The sequence below is a fragment of the Copadichromis virginalis genome, linkage group LG18 (assembly GCF_057382275.1).
Source record: "Copadichromis virginalis isolate Kocher_CV1m ecotype Utaka linkage group LG18, C_Virginalis_male_GT1.1, whole genome shotgun sequence".
Lineage (NCBI taxonomy): Eukaryota > Metazoa > Chordata > Actinopteri > Cichliformes > Cichlidae > Copadichromis > Copadichromis virginalis.
In genome coordinates, this window is record NC_140635.1 from 13,914,063 (window position 1) to 13,931,437 (window position 17,375).

Genomic DNA, 17,375 nt, shown 5'->3' on the forward strand with positions numbered 1-17,375 from the left:
GTTGAATTAAAAAGAATATTCTATATTTAAAAGAAGACAAAGCATTTCACGTTATTTTAACCCCCACCCCTTCCTTTTATCACAGCAGCTAACTCGTTTCTAAAATTAGATTTTTATCTTTTTTTAGTACATGTTTTTGTCACCGGTCAATTTTGTTGTTCTTTCCAAACCAATGCGCTTGAATGCGCGACATGTCTCGAGGGTCTTTCCTTTCCGAGCTTAAATGTTTGAACACGAATGCAGCACTTACCTACATAAAAGGCCTGAGTTGGTACAGGCCAGTGATGCCAAAAGTTATATTTGACGTTTCAGAGTTTTTGACAGTATCCCACTGGTTTGTTATACTCGATAAATAATAAATCAATGTGAAATTGTGTTTTTTTGTGTTTTAACAAGACACAATTCAGGATGGAACGAATATACCAAGTTGTACACTGCCCCTGTTACATTCCGATAATGGACTGGCCCGTGGTTAGGCCTTTGCAGTGGGGAGTTGTTTGACGGACCCCGCAAGTTTTTCTATACTTTACCTGTTATTTTTGTTTGTCTAAAGAAGGGCAAATACTCAGCTTTTGGCATCACTTGCTTCGTTATTCATTTGGTTTGTCGACGGACCGTAAAGATTAACAGTTTAGGGCGTGGTACCGGGCCAAAGTAGGAAACAAGGTAGATAGGAAGGACGATATCGTTGAGTCGGACTGTCCACGGCTGAGCTTATGATGCCGACGTTGCGGGATAGCACCATGTCCCACCCCGGCGAGAATTCCCACCAAGTCCGGGTGAAAGCTTACTACAAAGGGTAAGAAATAACCATGTATTTTAGTATTTAATATATCCAATTGGGAATAACTTACTAGCACCAGTTGGAAAGACGGCTAGTAAGCTGGCTAACACTAGCTCAGTCAGCTAACGGCTGGCTAATGTTGGGAACCACCGGGTTTCGGTAAACTTGGGCAGGCGGACAGGTGACACTGTCCAGGCGCTCCGCCTGCGAAAAGTCAGTCTCGGTGGTATCTGAGAAATTTTTCAGCTACACGGCGAAATTGTCATGTGGTTTAAATTAGTTAAATCTGTCTCAGCATGAAAGCTTTGGAGCTAGTCTCTCAGCAGCGGGCTAACAGTTGCTATCTAAGTTGATAAGGATTTGGCGTCTTGTTATTGATCGTCTTTACATTTATTTTGTCCTATCTCTGGCAGCACAACATGTCCTAAAATACCGCTTTTGTGTCACTTCGGGAGGCACAATGTGATAGCAGGAAATCCTAATAATTGTTGAGCTTTCACAATAACTGAGGAGCTTTGAAAATCCAAATTAAGTAGTGATGTTCATGCCTTTTCAGTTAGACAATGTAATGTAGACCTATTATTTTCAGCCTCTGTTATCCAGTACTTACGTGATATTAGTTACAACAACGAAACCATGTACCACTTTTATATGCAGATATGATGAGCTCATTATAAATAAAAGTAATTAAATCTAAAGATTTGTTTTTTATTTTGTTTCAAAAAATTATCAAGCTGTAATCAGGTTATAACTGTGTCACATACAGTAAAGGACACATGAGCTGGCAGTGGGAAATCTTTTGGTTTACAATTCTGCTTCCTCAAAAACAGCAGCAACCATCATAAATGTTTCTGACTAGTTTAGGAGCAGTTTATCAACTTTTGATGTTCACACTGTAGCCAGAACTGTAATATCAGGGTTTTGCCTGGCTCAAAAAGGGGTAAAGAGACTGTGTTATTGAACTTTCCAGCATTTTGTTTCTATTTGTGGCCACTTGCTGAACAAAAATCAATTTTAAGCTTAGTGCAAAGATGCTGTTTGAACGTATTCTTATCACAGTTTCTGTGATTTTCCTTTGTGGAATGTCAGAAGCTCTCTGATAGGCGCCAACGTGTTTTCTATAGAGGAAAACCCCGGATAATCTAATATTTACATAAAGGAAAGCCTAAACCAAGTCAGTTAGCAAACAGACTTCAGCACAAGACCTGAACAATAGACATCTATGTATTGTCCATTAATGTATGACATATCCAGGTGGACGGCATTGTCTTTGAGTTTCTGTCATGCTAAATAAGCATTTCGTTTCACAGTTGATTGTCATGATAGAAATAATTGATTACTCGGTTGTTTCAATTATACTTTGCCTCTGTTTGATGGAGTCAAGAGATTAGAGATCAGTCAAGACTTGAAAAGCGTGTAGTGCAAGTCATCTCAGCCATACCCGTGTGACACACCTCAGTACCTCTGTGATGTGTGTTGATTATTGGGTGGCATCTCGCAGAGAGAGGCATGTGAAATATTTCTGACGCGACGGCTGAGGAATCTCAGCTATGCTGCCAAAGAGAGATTGCAGTGTAATGGTCTCATGATTCTGCTATCGGGATGCATTAAGCCAGGATGCCATCTGAGTTGTTTTCTTTCGCTGCAGAAGTTAAGACTGAAAGATGTTAGAGCTAGTAATGCACCAAATCAATATAGTAGATTAGGCAGTAGTGTCATGTCGAAGCTGTTTACCGACTGTTTTTATAAGGCCACAACAACACATCTTTATACACCTTATTGTATGAATCATCGCACAGTGTGACATATGGACTTTGAGAACGGCAATACTTCCTGTGACAAAAGACCAGAGATGGGGAATGGAGCTTTTTGTAGAGCATAAATTTTCAACATTTTCCCCTGTGGACTTAAACACCATGTAACTTGGAAAATTTTCATAATATGAAGATAAAATTTTAAATGATGTCATTTAATATGTTCACATTATTGTTTAAAGAGAATCAAAAGAACAGCTTCTTCTGAGGGAGTGAGGTGGGAGGCACTGATTTTATTTTGTTTTTTTAACTTCAGATCACCCTCTTGGGTTTTGGGCATTGTGACTTGCATTTTCCCGTAAATTCGTGACATTGGTACTGACACAATTCCATTAATTCTGACTGAACCGATTGCAGCTAATTAATCCGAAATGAAAATAGACGGTGGCAGTGTGGCTGCTTGAAAACAAGAGCCTCTTTCATGTGACATAAAAGCGTTAAGACTTAGCAGGTTGTTCAAACACTACAACAGCTGATTTCACAGATTAATTCCATATCCGGTGCTAAAATCATTATATCTGAAGTCATATGCTATAAAACGCCCACCTCCGTGACTTTATCAATGAGCTTACTCTCTTATCTGCTCTTAGTGTGGGGTGTTTTCTGGGTCTTTTCTTCACTGTTTGCATGTTTGCTGTCAGTCAGTGCCAGCAGCAGATTGGTGTCAGCCTGTAGCAGTCACCAACGCGTCTTTATTTTTCTCTCATTCGGGCTGCAAACGCACTGACCGTATGACCAGCAACTGATGGCGATGCTTTTATTTTATAGTCTGTTTCTTACGGTGGCAGAGGGTCCCAGGGGCTCAGCTGGATGAGTGGGCACTTGTTTTAGAGGTTTTTTTTTACTGCTCTCCCGTATGATAGAAGAGTCAGACAAAAAGACATACACAATTGAGTATGGAGAGATCCGGGGAAAAGTGACTCCTAACAGGGGGATATGTGCATGTGTGGTGTAGACCAAGATAAATCATGAACCCAGGATTCCCCAGCATAACATAACATAGCATAACAGGTCTAGTTGCTGTAAAAATAAGCTAAAGTTCCTACTGTTGAAGGTACCTTCAACAGGAGTTAAAAATAGTTGCCTTTCAGGTGAGATGGTTTGGGGATGTCCTATTTGATGTGGCCCATTACATTCTGGAGTTTCTCTCAGCTGATTCAAGAACATCTCAGTGTACCTGCAGAAGAATGCGAGGGCTGACTATGAAAAGATGGCTTTCCATCTTTTCAGTAGGCTTTAAATGCCACGGCACAGGTAAACACCTTATTAAAACACTTTAAATGTTTGAAAACTATAGATAAAGAAAGCACTAAAAATGCATAAATTATGCAGAAACGGTTTACAAATTCTAACAAAACAGTGTCTTTATATCGCTATAAATAATTAAAAGTGGTCCTTAGTGTGGTAATGGACCTCTTTAAAACGTGACTTGGCAGGAGATTTTTCTGTGTTTTTAGCTTTTAACCTAGTGCTTGTCTATTTCTTTTTTTTTTTCCTCTAGATTTTTTTTTTTTCTTGTTTGTGCTGGGTTTGGAGGGCAGCCATCTGATGTTTTCCTCTTTGCTCTTGTTTTTATGATTCAGCTTATCTTGGTTGTGTATTGAAGCACAAATTTAACATTATTTTTGCTTGCCTTTCTGTAAGAAAAAAGATAACCCATAGCTTAAAATGTTTAAACCTTGTATAGTTTTAGCTTGTCTTCTTAACAAAAACCTCAGTTTTTTTTAATTCACTGCACTATTTTTCCAGGAAAATTGTTTGTGCAGATTTGCCGACACAAACTAACACAAGGTTTCCTGTGTGCCAGATTAACTTCAGGATTCCTGTGTAAGGCATGTTGTTTGGCAGGAAACTAGGATTACACAGGCCTGATGGAGCAGTGGAGTTATTTTCCTCTTTTGAAAGGATTTGCTCTTCTTTTTCAAAGACTCTGCCATCTGCATCCCTGCTCGAAGGCCCGGCTTTGTTAAAAATATGGCAAGCAGTTCTTCCCTTTTCTCGTTATTTTTGGTCTGAAAGCCCCTCAAGAACTCAACTGCCGAGCCACCCACCTAAATGCCCATCTATCTACCAGAATGCTCCTCCACTGTATCTGATTCTCAGATAAATGTGTGCGATTCCTGCATTGTAAGGTCTATGTTGTGTGTAGCTATGGCTCATGTGTTGCATATAGGTGTTAAGCGTAATCTTGTCTCTGAGATCAGCAGGAGTGTGTTTGGCTGCTGTTGTTTTATTGCACAGAGTGACACTCCCTGTTTAGCTCTGCAGGTGAGCTATGTTGCCTGGAGACCACAGCATCCTGCGGTCAACACCAGCAAAGGCCAGACCTGACTGGGAGGAATCAGGGAATTATTTGTTTGTTTTGGAGGTGGGGGGCTGTTTTGGTAAAAATTTTGCATGGCTTCATTACACGACCTGTCTTTTCTTTAGTGCGTATGTGAGCTTTATGTTGGAGATTAGCATCTGTCTGTGTTTTCATGAAAAGCTTTGCTGTGCGTGTGTATGTGGGTCATGTAAACTTGGATGTGGTAGCGCCGAGTGTGAGATGAATGGTTCTAGGGTCTGTGGCAGCCCTCATAGGACCCTTCTCCTCGACCCTCCTCCATGCTTGATCGCTCATCAGTGATGAATAACTTCATGCTGGGCAGTTGGGACTGCAGTCCTAATCACAGCTATCACCCCCTCCTCCTCCCCCTCCTCCTCCTCCCTTAATTTAGCCGTGCCGTAGAACAGGGCACAGGAATGCCAGACTCGTGTGGAATGCTGTTTCCTCCTTGTTCCTCACGAGCGACGAGCTCCTAGTTGCTCATAACACAAATCTTCCACCACTCGAAGGAATCCTATAGCACAGCTTCTTTTTGAGACGGGTCACTAAATTTCTACTTTACTTCTTTACTGTGTTATTTGTCTCGTAACATGTATTTCACACAAATGGAGTAAATGTTTTGAACCAGACTGACCTACTCTCTAATGTCTGTTAATGGGGTGGGGTCTTTGAAGAGCCACTATTCCCGTAAACATGATAAATTAGCATATACTTAAGGAAAAGAGTCTGAAATGCCAGACATAACAGAAGTCTATGCATTTTTATTTTGCCCATTCATTGAACAAAACCTGTTTGGCAGGTATCAGAATATTTTTACACCCACGAAAAAAGGGTGTAATTTGGCAAAAGGATGTGCTGTGGCCGTTTTTATGTGTAAAATCACTCAGAGAAGTGGAAACTACAGAGTGTCTTTTGTTTTAGTCTTACACAGTGCACAAACAAACCACAAGAACAGCAGTGTGGTTATTATAATTAACTGAAACTAAACTAAAGATTGAAATGGTGTGAGACTCCATTTTACTTAACTTAAATAAAAATAAAAAAACAAAACTGCAGCTGAAACGTGTTGTGCTAACAGAACTAAAATAAATAAATGAGAATTACTCTGCCAAGGCAGCTCACTCATTGGGCAGTATTTAATTTTAAGGGAATGGCATTGTATTTTTTTGTATATATTCTTGTTTTTTGTTCTTTTTAAACTTAAGAAATTTGGGGTGTAGTAAAAATGCCACATTTTGGGACAATTTGAATAAAGTCAGATGTGAAATTAGTCAGCGATCAGTGATATCGGAAGTCAAATGTGACTAATTGTGTGATATTTAGAATCCCATATAACAATATAATTTGCTAATTGCCAATACAAACAAAAGCAGTAATTCTAAGCTTAGTTTTAAAGATAAAATACAATTGATGAAAACTTGAACTGAGTTTCTCTTGAAGAGGTCAGGGCCCTGTTTCAGGAAGCCGGTTTAGTGGAAAAACTGAGTAAGTATACCCTGAGTTAACGAAAACTCTGGGTTTTCGGTTTCACAAAGCGAGTTCAGCTGCAGCCTGAGTCAGTCACTATGACGACACACTCCGTGAAGCTAACCTGCCCCCTAGCAGGTTTACTACAACTAACCCTGACTGTCTCCGCCCCTTTGTCGGAAACCTGACAGTAGGAAGTGTCGGACATGGCGTGCCACTTCCTTGAAGAGCCAGTAGATCGTGAAGCCCAAATTCTCCGCAGAGCTCTCTGCCGGGAGAGAGTGATCAGAGCGCGTTTGGACATTTTATCATTTCCTGATGATTTTCTGTGCGAACGTTACCGTTTCTCAGCACAATCTATAATTTATTTGGATAACATCCTCAGGCCATATATTACGCATGTGACACATCGCGGACATTCTCTCAGTTCATTACATATTATTTGTATTGCACTTCGGTTTCTTGCAAACGGGAGCTTTCTGTATAATATTGGTGACGCTGAGCACGTTTCCAAGGCTACCGTCTGTCGGGCAGTCAGGAATGTTACAGTTGCACTGAAACGTCTCCTGTACTCGTTTGTGGTGTTCCCCGGTCACAGACCCACAAGATTTATCAAAGAGGGATGCCACAAAATTGCAGGTATCAGGATGACCAAAACTTAATTCATGATGTGGTGATACTTGAACTACTACTTAAATTGCACATTTATTTTCAGGGTTCCCAGGCGTGATTGGCTGTACAGATGGCACTCACATTCCAATCATTGCTCCTTCAGTAAATGAAGGAGACTATGTGAACAGGAAGTCTTTCCACAGCATTAATGTACAGGTACATAGTTCCCTGTAGCATTTCAAACTAACAAATTATTTCATCATAGTAATGGATGCTAATTTGTGTTCTCTGCACTGTGAAGATCATATATGATGCTGCCAACATTATCACAAATGTGGAAGCCAAGTGGCCAGGCTCTGTCCATGACTCACAAATATTCCGTGAATGTACACTGAGCACAAAATTTGGACATGGTGAGTTGAGAATACTTTAAAATATATAAAGACCAATTGCTTCAGGGACATTTGAACTGAAGTGTACCCTTCTGTCTTAGGAGAGTTCACTGGCTACTTGCTTGGTGATAGGGGGTATCCATGTTTACCCTATTTGCTTACCCCTTACCCTGACCCTGAACCGGGCCCACAGCAGCGATATAATCTGGCTAATTGCAGGACAAGAGCCAGAATTGAAATGACTATCGGAATGCTTAAGGCCCGGTTCCAGTGCCTGCAAAGACTCAGGGTCACCCCAGAAAGGGCATGTGACATTATTGTGGCATGTGTGATTCTTCACAACATTGCCACAATTAGAGGAGAACACTGTCCTTCTGAACCAAACATCAGCAGTGATCCAAACCATGAACATCCTGACCCTCCCACGGACATACAAGATGGAAGCGCAGTCAGAGACACCATATGTCACAATCATTTCCTTTGACCCATCACCTCAACATGTTGAAAGAAGAATAAACAGATTTTTTGTTCAACTGGCTTTATTGGTCGCCTGTATTTCCTGTACACAAAGTATTAAAAGATGTAAACCTCATAAAGTGTCTCTGTTGCTTCCTCCTCTGTAACAGCTGTCAATGTTTCTTCATTATTTTCCTGTAGTAAAGAAATAGACAACATTGCTGTTCTACTGTAAACTCATATAATCTGTGGAGTATTACTCACAACTGCATGTTGGTCTGGCTCAACAGGAGGCTGCACCAGATGCAGTACACCATCACCATCAACTGATAGAATATGAGGTTTATACAGGTCACTTATAACTTACAAGGGACCAAATGGCAATTAACAAACATACCAATCACCTTACACTTCATTGTCATTATGCTCTCAAAGACAACCAAGACTGAGGGAAGGCAAAATCAGTAGGAAAATAACTTCACTACAAAATAATCCATTATGGTAAAGAGTTTATCAAATGAATGAGTGGCACTGCGAAGGTGACTGTGAAGAAAGGATGTATGCACATCATGTATTATTTTGAATTTACCCCTTATGTAGGCACTTGTGTCTTGCGGGGTTATTGACTCAGAGGATGTCCCCGCAGAGATGCCTTCAGCCACAGGGCGCCCACTGTTTTGGCTGAGGGCCAACTGCTCAGCCTCTGTGAGTGGTGGTGGTGGAGGACCCCCACCTGTTTTTCGGGCCTCCGCTTTTTTTCTGTTGGCTATAACGGGCCACATTTGAGCATACAGAGTAAGCAAATATGTACTTGTAATGTGCTCAGATAATTTCAATAAGTGCTTACAGACAGAAAATTAATGTAGCCTCTAACTGCAATTGATTTACATAGGACACACAGACCAAGCACTATGGCTCATAATACAATTACACCTTACCTGTTTGGACTATATTTTTATATTTCATTTTTACTTGCTGCCAGGCACGTTTGGGGCCTGTTGGGTTGCACCTGCGCTCACATCACATCACAAAATAAAATGTATAAAATAACATGATAAAATAACGTGTTAAATGGGTGGAAATCCCTAGATCAATGTTTATATTAACACTCACGCATTGACTCTGTCGGCTATGTTTTGCCATGCATGCTCCCTTTCTTTTGCAGCTGTGGCTGTGTTACTTTTTTCCGCGGAATTTGCATGTTATCGGCATATACTGCCATCAGAATTTCGGCCTCAAGCGCTGTGAAATACATTGACCGCGCCTTCTTTCCCTCCGTCTCCATGGTGACTCGCTTAATCTGTGCTCCGCTTATCAGGGCTTTATGTATCCTCATCCGCGCGCTTCACTTGGGGTTAAAGCAACTCCGCGTTGACTGAACTAATTGTTATCAGCCTTTCTGAAACCGAATATTCCGAGTTGGACAGTTCGGGGTTACTCAACCGTGAGTGTCGTTTTTCACTCTGAGTTTTCCAAACCGGCTTCCTGAAACAGGGCCCAGAGGTCCAAAGTAACATAACAATTAGAATCCCCATATACCATTCCCTTTGTGGCTGTATGTTGTCAATAGAAACAATGGCAGTTAGGTATGTAGATTTACAAAAAAAAAAAAAAAAAAAAAAAAAAAATCTATATAGCATTATTATCACTTTGGCCTTCAGATCACTGTTGACCTTAAAGAGAGGTCAGAGGTCAAATCTGTAAATCTTTTTACAGTACGTGCTATATGTTGATGATGAACACCACACTCATGAGAATCATAGTTATAAGGCTTTTTGTCACTTTTCGTCCAATAAATCATTAAGTTGACGTTGAAGACTAGATGTAAGCTAAATTTTAATGGATTGTTAACATGACCCTACTAGGGCTGCCACGATTAGTCGACTAGTCACGATTATGTCGACTATTAAAATCGTCGACGACTAATTTAATAGTCGACGCATCGTTTGAAGCTTTGTAAGATCACAAAGGACGCAGGAATGAGTAGTAGGATTTAAGAGTGTAATAACGGACTGAAACAGAAGATGGCAGCACTGCATGTACAAGGATGCCAGCTGCCGTTAAACCCCGAAGAAGAAGAAGCTGTGTCCCAGAATTCATAGCGCAGCCCAGCGCAGTTGTCGACAATGGCGGCAGCTAGTTAGTTTTAACTTTACTCTTATTATTCTTTCTGGGTCACAAAATAAACGTTTAACATATTTTCAGGCGAGAATGTAGCTGTGTAAACCTCAAATATCTGCTCAGTTTATCAGGACACCACATATTTTCAAAAGCGCTCCGACGTTTTCGGAGACGTCTGTTACCCACTAGCTCGTTAGCTAGGCGGGGGCAAGGCTAACTAGAGCCGTGAGAACACCGGACTCCCGGCAAATCGTTTTCAAACCCACCGCCGTCTTTCGCTAGTCAGGTTAAACATATATATAAGTCACTTAGATAACTTAAAAATGTTAGTTTGGCTTTCTTTAGTATTTTATTTGTTCCTGAGTAAATCGGTTTGGCTGAGATTAAAGTTATAGTTTTTGCACAGCTAAAACTGTCAAGCAGACAGCTGATTATCAGAAGTGTGAGACGCTGGAGAATATACTCCGGTGTCCTGTTATATTTTAGAAAGCAAGGAGTTTATTAAACTTCACCGAAACAATCTGCAAATTTCATTAAAAATTAATAAACTACCATCTTGTCTTTATTTTTAGTTAGCACAAACACTTCAAGCTGTAAGCTAATGATAGTTATATAAGACCAGATGCTGCTGGTGCAATAAGCTGTACGCTGTACGTCCAATGGATGATGATCTGATTAGTCGACTAATCGCAAAAATAATCGGTGACTAGTCGACTATCAAAATAATCGTTTGTGGCAGCCCTAGACCCTACTCTACACCCCACAGACAGAGTGAAACACGCAAACACTACTAAAAACACTACCTCCTCTGTGGAAGCAATAGTAGTAATAAAAAGTAAAAGTAAAACTGCTTTATTTTTAATCCTTTGTCAGTATGGTCAAACTGAAAAGCCTGAGGGGGCTTTGGTGTTTTATTTTATCACTCTGGCGTGTCTTTTATGTTACTTAGTCATCTGTCTCCACAAAGTGAAATGTTTGTAGTGTAATATCTGTTCTGGACATCTGAAATGTCATTCTTGAAAAATGCCACCTGTATTACAATAATTAAACTAATAAAGACAAAACTGAATATTTTAAATTGTGGAAACTAAACTGAAACCATCATAGGTTTCTTTATTTATGTTACACATAAAAAGTAATAATGTACCTAACTGACCAGTTTTAGCTTTTAATCTTCTTGTAGTGCTTTGCTCTGACATCAGGACAGATGGGAAAATTACTAATGCAGTTAACTCCACAGCAAAGTTAAAACTTAAAACTGTTAGTTAACATGTGAAGGTTTCTGTTATGAATTTGCTGAATTACTTACAAGTGAAGAATCCTAATCAAAAGAAGCAGCACGTCAGTCATCAAACAGCTGCCTGCTTGGTGGCCTTGAAAAACAACCTCTTTCAATTAAGTTCAGCACAGTCATTATTGGTTTGGAACAATCAATAGTTTTTCAATTAAAGTTAGACTTAATGAGGACAAAAAGGGAAAATGACCAAAAGTGTTTAATAGATTTTCAAAAAAAATGCTGTAAATTTTCTGTCGACCGTCTTGTGAATTGAGTGATTGTAAGTGTCATCTTGGCTCATTGTGTCAAGTGTGAAAACACATTACCTTTGTGCTTCCTTACTTTCAGTCCTGGTGAGATTAAAAAAGAGAAACCATTCAATAACAGTCATGTTCCTTATCCACAAGTCTTTTGGTTTTCTTTAGTTCATTATTTAACTGATATTTAACTGTTTATGTGAGAAATTACCTTAAATGTTGGAAATGTCTAAACTCTGAGAATCCAAGGTGAGGTCTTTTTAATTTGTTGCATCATATTTTTAAAACAAAGAATTCTGTAATGTGAGAAGTAACAGGGTTTTCCTGCATCTTTAAAATAAAAACCTTTGAAACGGAAAAAAAGTATTTCTAGCAGGACTTGTTTTTACATTAAAAACAAGTAACAGAAACATGATATATTGGTATTGGCATTTATAATGACTGAAAAATGATGGTTAATAAGAAAAGACAGGAGAAACATCCTTCAATCATGTTATGAGTGTTGATTGAGTGTTGCATTGTCCACCAGAGGCCACTCTGCAACTTCACTCTTGGCAACACGTTTGGAACGCAACAAACACAACAACCAGCGGAGCAGAGTTGTGCTGATTGAAGTCAAGTAATCCAAGAGTTGCTGTGACTATGAAGCACGATTATTCTTAGGCTGTCATGTTATCTTGTTAGGGACTCATAAATAACTACACATAACACGTGCAAGGGAAATTTGTTTGTTTTGTGTATTGTGTCTGCGGAAGTGGCTTCAGAAGATGGGTGCACTGGGGATGGACATGATCAGCAATAATACTCAGGTAGACTGTGGTGTCAAATAGTCCTTTCCCACTAGTACCTACTTGTCTCGACTCAATGCGGCTTCACTCAACTCTGTTTCGGTCATAGAACCTAATGTGTGTGGATTTGTTGTAGCACACGGCGGAAAGTCCTGTGATATCATTTGTATGCGGCATGAATGCCACAATAATGGAGGACATCAAGGCGACGGTATACCTGGTGCCCGTTGAGTGGCGTTTTGTCAGACTTGGGGACTGCTGTGTGGGTTGTTTTTTTTTTTTTTTTTTTTTTTTTTTTTAAATGCTTAAATTTTTTTTTTTTAGAAATGGCTACTCTAAATGGCTTTAGAGTAGCCATTTCTCTTAATGCCAGGTTTAAAACATGGTGGATTTGATTCTCATGACTCTTTGAGTTATGCCACTGACTAGCCAATTGGTGGCATGTACTCTCTTGAAATCACATTTTTGAATAGTCTCAGATCACTTGGAACCCTGGCCAGGTACTACCACATAATGGAAACCCCTAAAAACTGAGTCGAACTGTTCCGAGCTGATCCGACTAGGTACTAGTGGCAAAGGGCTATTAAGCAATGCCCAAAGTGTGCCAAAAAAATATCCTCCACACCATTACACCACCATCTGAACCATTGATAAAAGGCAAGCTGGATCCCTGTTTTCATGTTGTTTTGAGAGTCACCAGACTCTGTTTTTCTGTTGTCAAATTTTGGTGATTCTTTGTGAATTTCATCCTCAGTTTCCTGTTTTTAGCTGATAGGAGTGGCACATGATGTGGTCTTCTGCTGCTAAAGCCAATCTTCTTTGAGATTTGACATGTTGTGCATTAAGAGATGCTCTTTTGCATACCTTCGTTGCAGAAGACATATCTGAATGTTATTAATTATTAATACAATGTATAGCTTGGGACTTTTTCCAGTGATCACTAAGCCCAGCAGGATTACAGCACAGTCGGCAACCCTAATAGACAATATATTTACTAATGAAATAGAAAATAGAACCATAAGTGGTCTCCTAATTAATGACATCAGTGATCATCTACCTGTTTTTATAGTGTATAACAGCAATTACAGGAAGGTTAAACAGCAAAACACAATAAAATACAAACGAGTGAGAACAGAAGAGTCAATAAACGCATTCAAAAGTGATTTACTCAAGCAAGAATGGGAGATGCTGTATAAGGAAAAAAATATTGATAAAGCTTATGAGATTTTTTTAGGAAAATTTAAACTGTTATATAATAGTCATTGCCCAGTAAAGAAATATAGTAAAAAACAAAAATATGCAGAGTGCCCATGGATTACAAAAGGATTGCAAAATGCATGTAAGAAGAAAAATGCCTTATACAGAGAATTTATAATGAACAGAAGCACAGAAGCTGAAAATAAATACAAGAAATATAAAAATAAATTAATGAGTATTTTAAGGTCATGTAAAAAGGAATACTATGAAAAATTACTGATTATGAATAAAAATAATATTAAAGGGATCTGGAAAACATTAAATACCATCATCAAAAAGGGCTCGGGGGAGGCAGACTATCCTTCGTATTTCACAAATAATGATAGAAACATTACTAATATGAGCGAGGTGGTAAATGATTTCAACAAATTCTTTGTAAGTGTTGGGCCAGACTTGGCTGAAACAATTCCTGATATAACAGATTCTGTAGAGAAAGAAACTAGACTCATTGACCGCAATCCTCATTCAATGTTCTTAACGGTGGTGGAAGAAATGGAAATCATTGATATTGTTGGGAAATCACAAACAAAAAACTCTACAGACTCTGACGACATTGATATGGAAATCGTTAAGAGAGTGATAGAGGGCATTTCCAAACCCTTAACACACATTTGCAATTTGTCCTTACAAACTGGTACATTCCCAAAACAAATGAAAACAGCTAAAGTAACACCACTGTTTAAAAATGGTGACAGACACCAATTCACAAATTATAGGCCTGTCTCTCTACTTTCTCAATTTTCAAAAATACTGGAAAAAGTCTTTAGTAATAGACTTGACAAATTTATAGATAAACACAAAATAATAATGGATAGTCAGTATGGTTTCAGATCAAATAGATCAACATCATTGGCATTAATGGAACTGATCGAAAATATCACCAACAATATAGATAAAAGACAATGTATAGTTAGTGTATTCATTGACCTAAAAAAAGCTTTTGACACAATTAATCATGACATATTACTTGATAAACTGGAGTACTACGGCATTAGAGGAGTGGTGTTAGAATGGGTAAAGAGTTATTTGAGAGACAGGCAGCAATTTGTGAAAATTGGGGAATATCAATCAGAGTGTATGGACATTGTTTGTGGAGTTCCGCAGGGGTCAGTATTGGGACCAAAGCTGTTTATCCTCTATATCAATGATATATGCAGAACATCAGATATACTACAGTTTATTCTATTTGCAGATGATACAAATATTTTTTGTACTGGAGAGAACTTATAGCCTATAAGCAGTGTGGTGATCCGCCTCTATCATCAACAATACATTTTCACCAAGACAACTGCTGCTCAATGGATAGTTTGTTTCTGAGATTATTCTTGATAAACCCTGGAGATGGTTGTTTGGGAATACCCCAGTAGATTTCAGTAGGTTTCTGAAAGACTTGAACTGAACAACCATGCCACATTCAGCGTTGCTTAAACACCTTTCTTTCCCATTCTAATACTCAGTTTGAACTTCAGTGGCATGTCTAGATGCAGTCCATGTGACTGGCTGATTAGTTATTCACATTAACAATCATTGAAACAGGTGTACCTAATGAGGTGGCCAGTGAGTCTATTTTTGATCACTGTGTTCTACTTCTTTCCTGTATCAGCTGCAGTCTTTAGCTGAGCTCGTATCTGTGTTAATGAGGAAGTTGTTTGAAACACTGGAGATTTGGCTAAACTTTAACTACAGCATAGCCGCACAGTATTTAATGAACACCCTCAGCTCCGGTCCAGTCACACGTGACTCAGTTAGTCACTTGCTGGCATCAAAACGGCGCTTGGATCATGTACAGTCATGGTGTTGGAATTGTAGTGCGTGTGTGTGTTCATATACTCTTGAACCTTTGATGTTATCAGGGTTTTAGTAGGAAGTGGAGCTGCCATGCTGGTCCTGGAGGAGAGATCAGACTTGAGGAGTGCTGTTTCCAGTCTTTTTCTCCTCCCCCTCCTCTCACTGGTAATGATTAACACCAGCAGAATGGAGGAAGAGGGTGAGAAAATAGAGAGCGGAAGGGAAGGAGAAGAAGGCATCAGACTGTCTCTTGACGTCAGCATATTATTGCTTTATTCATTCTTGATGTGTGGTTTCGCAGACAGTTTAATACCTGCTGTGCGGAAGCTGTGCGCTGACGAATCATTTCAGATCCTCCTGTTAATGTCTTTCACCAGCTTATTGGTATTAATTATGTTTGTTCCCTTTTGAGGACTGAACCTGCATTGACCCCACACACCTCAGTCCGTCCTTGAACTTGTGTAGTAGCTGCCTTTAAAAGACTGGGATTTTATAATTGTGATAAAATGCTTTCAAGTTGATGAAAATCTGGAACCAGCTGGGATGAAGGCTGTAAAGGGAGTAAGAGGGCTTTGTCCCCGGCTGGAGGTGGGGAGTGCATTTACACATCACTACCTTTTTCCTTGTTTTTGCCCATTCCCTCTTCTCTCTTATTCCTGATCCTGCTCCAGTAGCCGCCTGAGATCAGATCTCTTGTCGCCTGCAGACCTGTAAAAGCTTGTGTTTTACATCTCTACCCCCATCTTATTGTGTAGTAAACACAGACAGGTAACGTCTATCCTGGCGCTAACATGAAATTATGAGTGGAGTGCTGACTGCTTCCATGGGGATAACTGCTCAGCAGTTCTTATGTTTTTTTTTTAAATTTAACAGGTACAACACCATGCAGTGTTAAAGAGTAAAATCCTGCATTTTAGCCAAATTGTTCATTTAAGCAGGTAGAAAAATCTAAACAACCATCCAACACCTACATCCCTTTAATGACTAATTTTCCAAATGTGATGTGCCTGAATGGGACCACACAGTCCCCTCTAGTGGTGACACTTGTGCAAATAACGGGACAGTCTTTTGTCTAACAAATTCATTTAAAGGAAGTGGGAAAAGGCCGTCCTATACCATGTGTATAGTGCTTTGCCCCTGAGTCGTTTCCTCTCTCTCCTCTCTTACATTGTGACTAATCCTGTAAGGACATTTTCCAGTTTACTTTTTTGTGCTAATTGGTTTGTTTTTAATTTGTCACCCATTTAAAAAAATCTTATCTTTGCATCTATCTGTTTCTGCCTACTTTTTAGGGTAACTCCCCCTTTACCCCTAAATAGATGGGGCTCATAAAACTACAAAAAAACAAAAACAAAGCTGGTGTTCAGCAATGGCAAAATATTTTTGCTTTTCAGGGATTTTCAGTGTTGCAATGATGAACAACAGATGATGAACCTGTGTGCCGGGGCAGCTATGGGGTGGCAGTCATATCGAGTGATCTAGATGGATGTTTTAAGCCTCCTTGAGATGTCTGGAGATGTTTGAGCTTTAAGAGAGGCGTGGAAACTCATCTATGTATATGAAAGAGGGTGCAAAAAAAACAAGAGCTTTGTAGCCAAAAATGCAAAAGAATAATTGTTTTATGCTATTTATATTGTTTTCATAATCATTAGAAGCCCAAATCGTCTGTCCATCCTTCCAGGGTTACAGGAGAGCTGGAAGCAAGAAGCAGAGTTACTCTCTGGACAGGTTCCCAGTACATTAAAGGCCAAATTAGCATCATACATGAGATGAAGGTTTGATCAGTGAGGTCTAGCATTGTCAGAAGTTATATTTGTTCTTGACTGAGCTTCCCTGCTTTTCCATAAAGGGACTGCAGTGGTGGACAGTGAGCCCTAAACCACAGCGGTCACGGTCCAAGAACAGCCACTATCAGCTGTGCCATTTTGTTTGAGTGTGCAGCTGTCTCGCTCAGTCCATGGCAGGCTTTCTCGCTCTTGTTTTTGCTCTTTCTCACACCCACAGTCATGCTGTACAGATGAATGCACACACAAATGT

General features: G+C 39.5%; 1 protein-coding gene across 1 annotated transcript in view; it reads left to right on the top strand.

Annotated features, from left to right (window-relative positions):
- The first annotated feature begins 471 nt into the window (after window positions 1-471).
- The window catches only part of prkci (protein kinase C, iota), a 49,872-nt gene continuing 32,968 nt past the window's right edge, over window positions 472-17,375 (top strand). Inside the window, exon 1 of the mRNA XM_085440473.1 lies at window positions 472-799. Coding sequence (XP_085296599.1) covers window positions 717-799 — 83 coding nt within the window. The 5' untranslated portion in view covers window positions 472-716. The remainder of the gene's footprint in view (window positions 800-17,375) is intronic.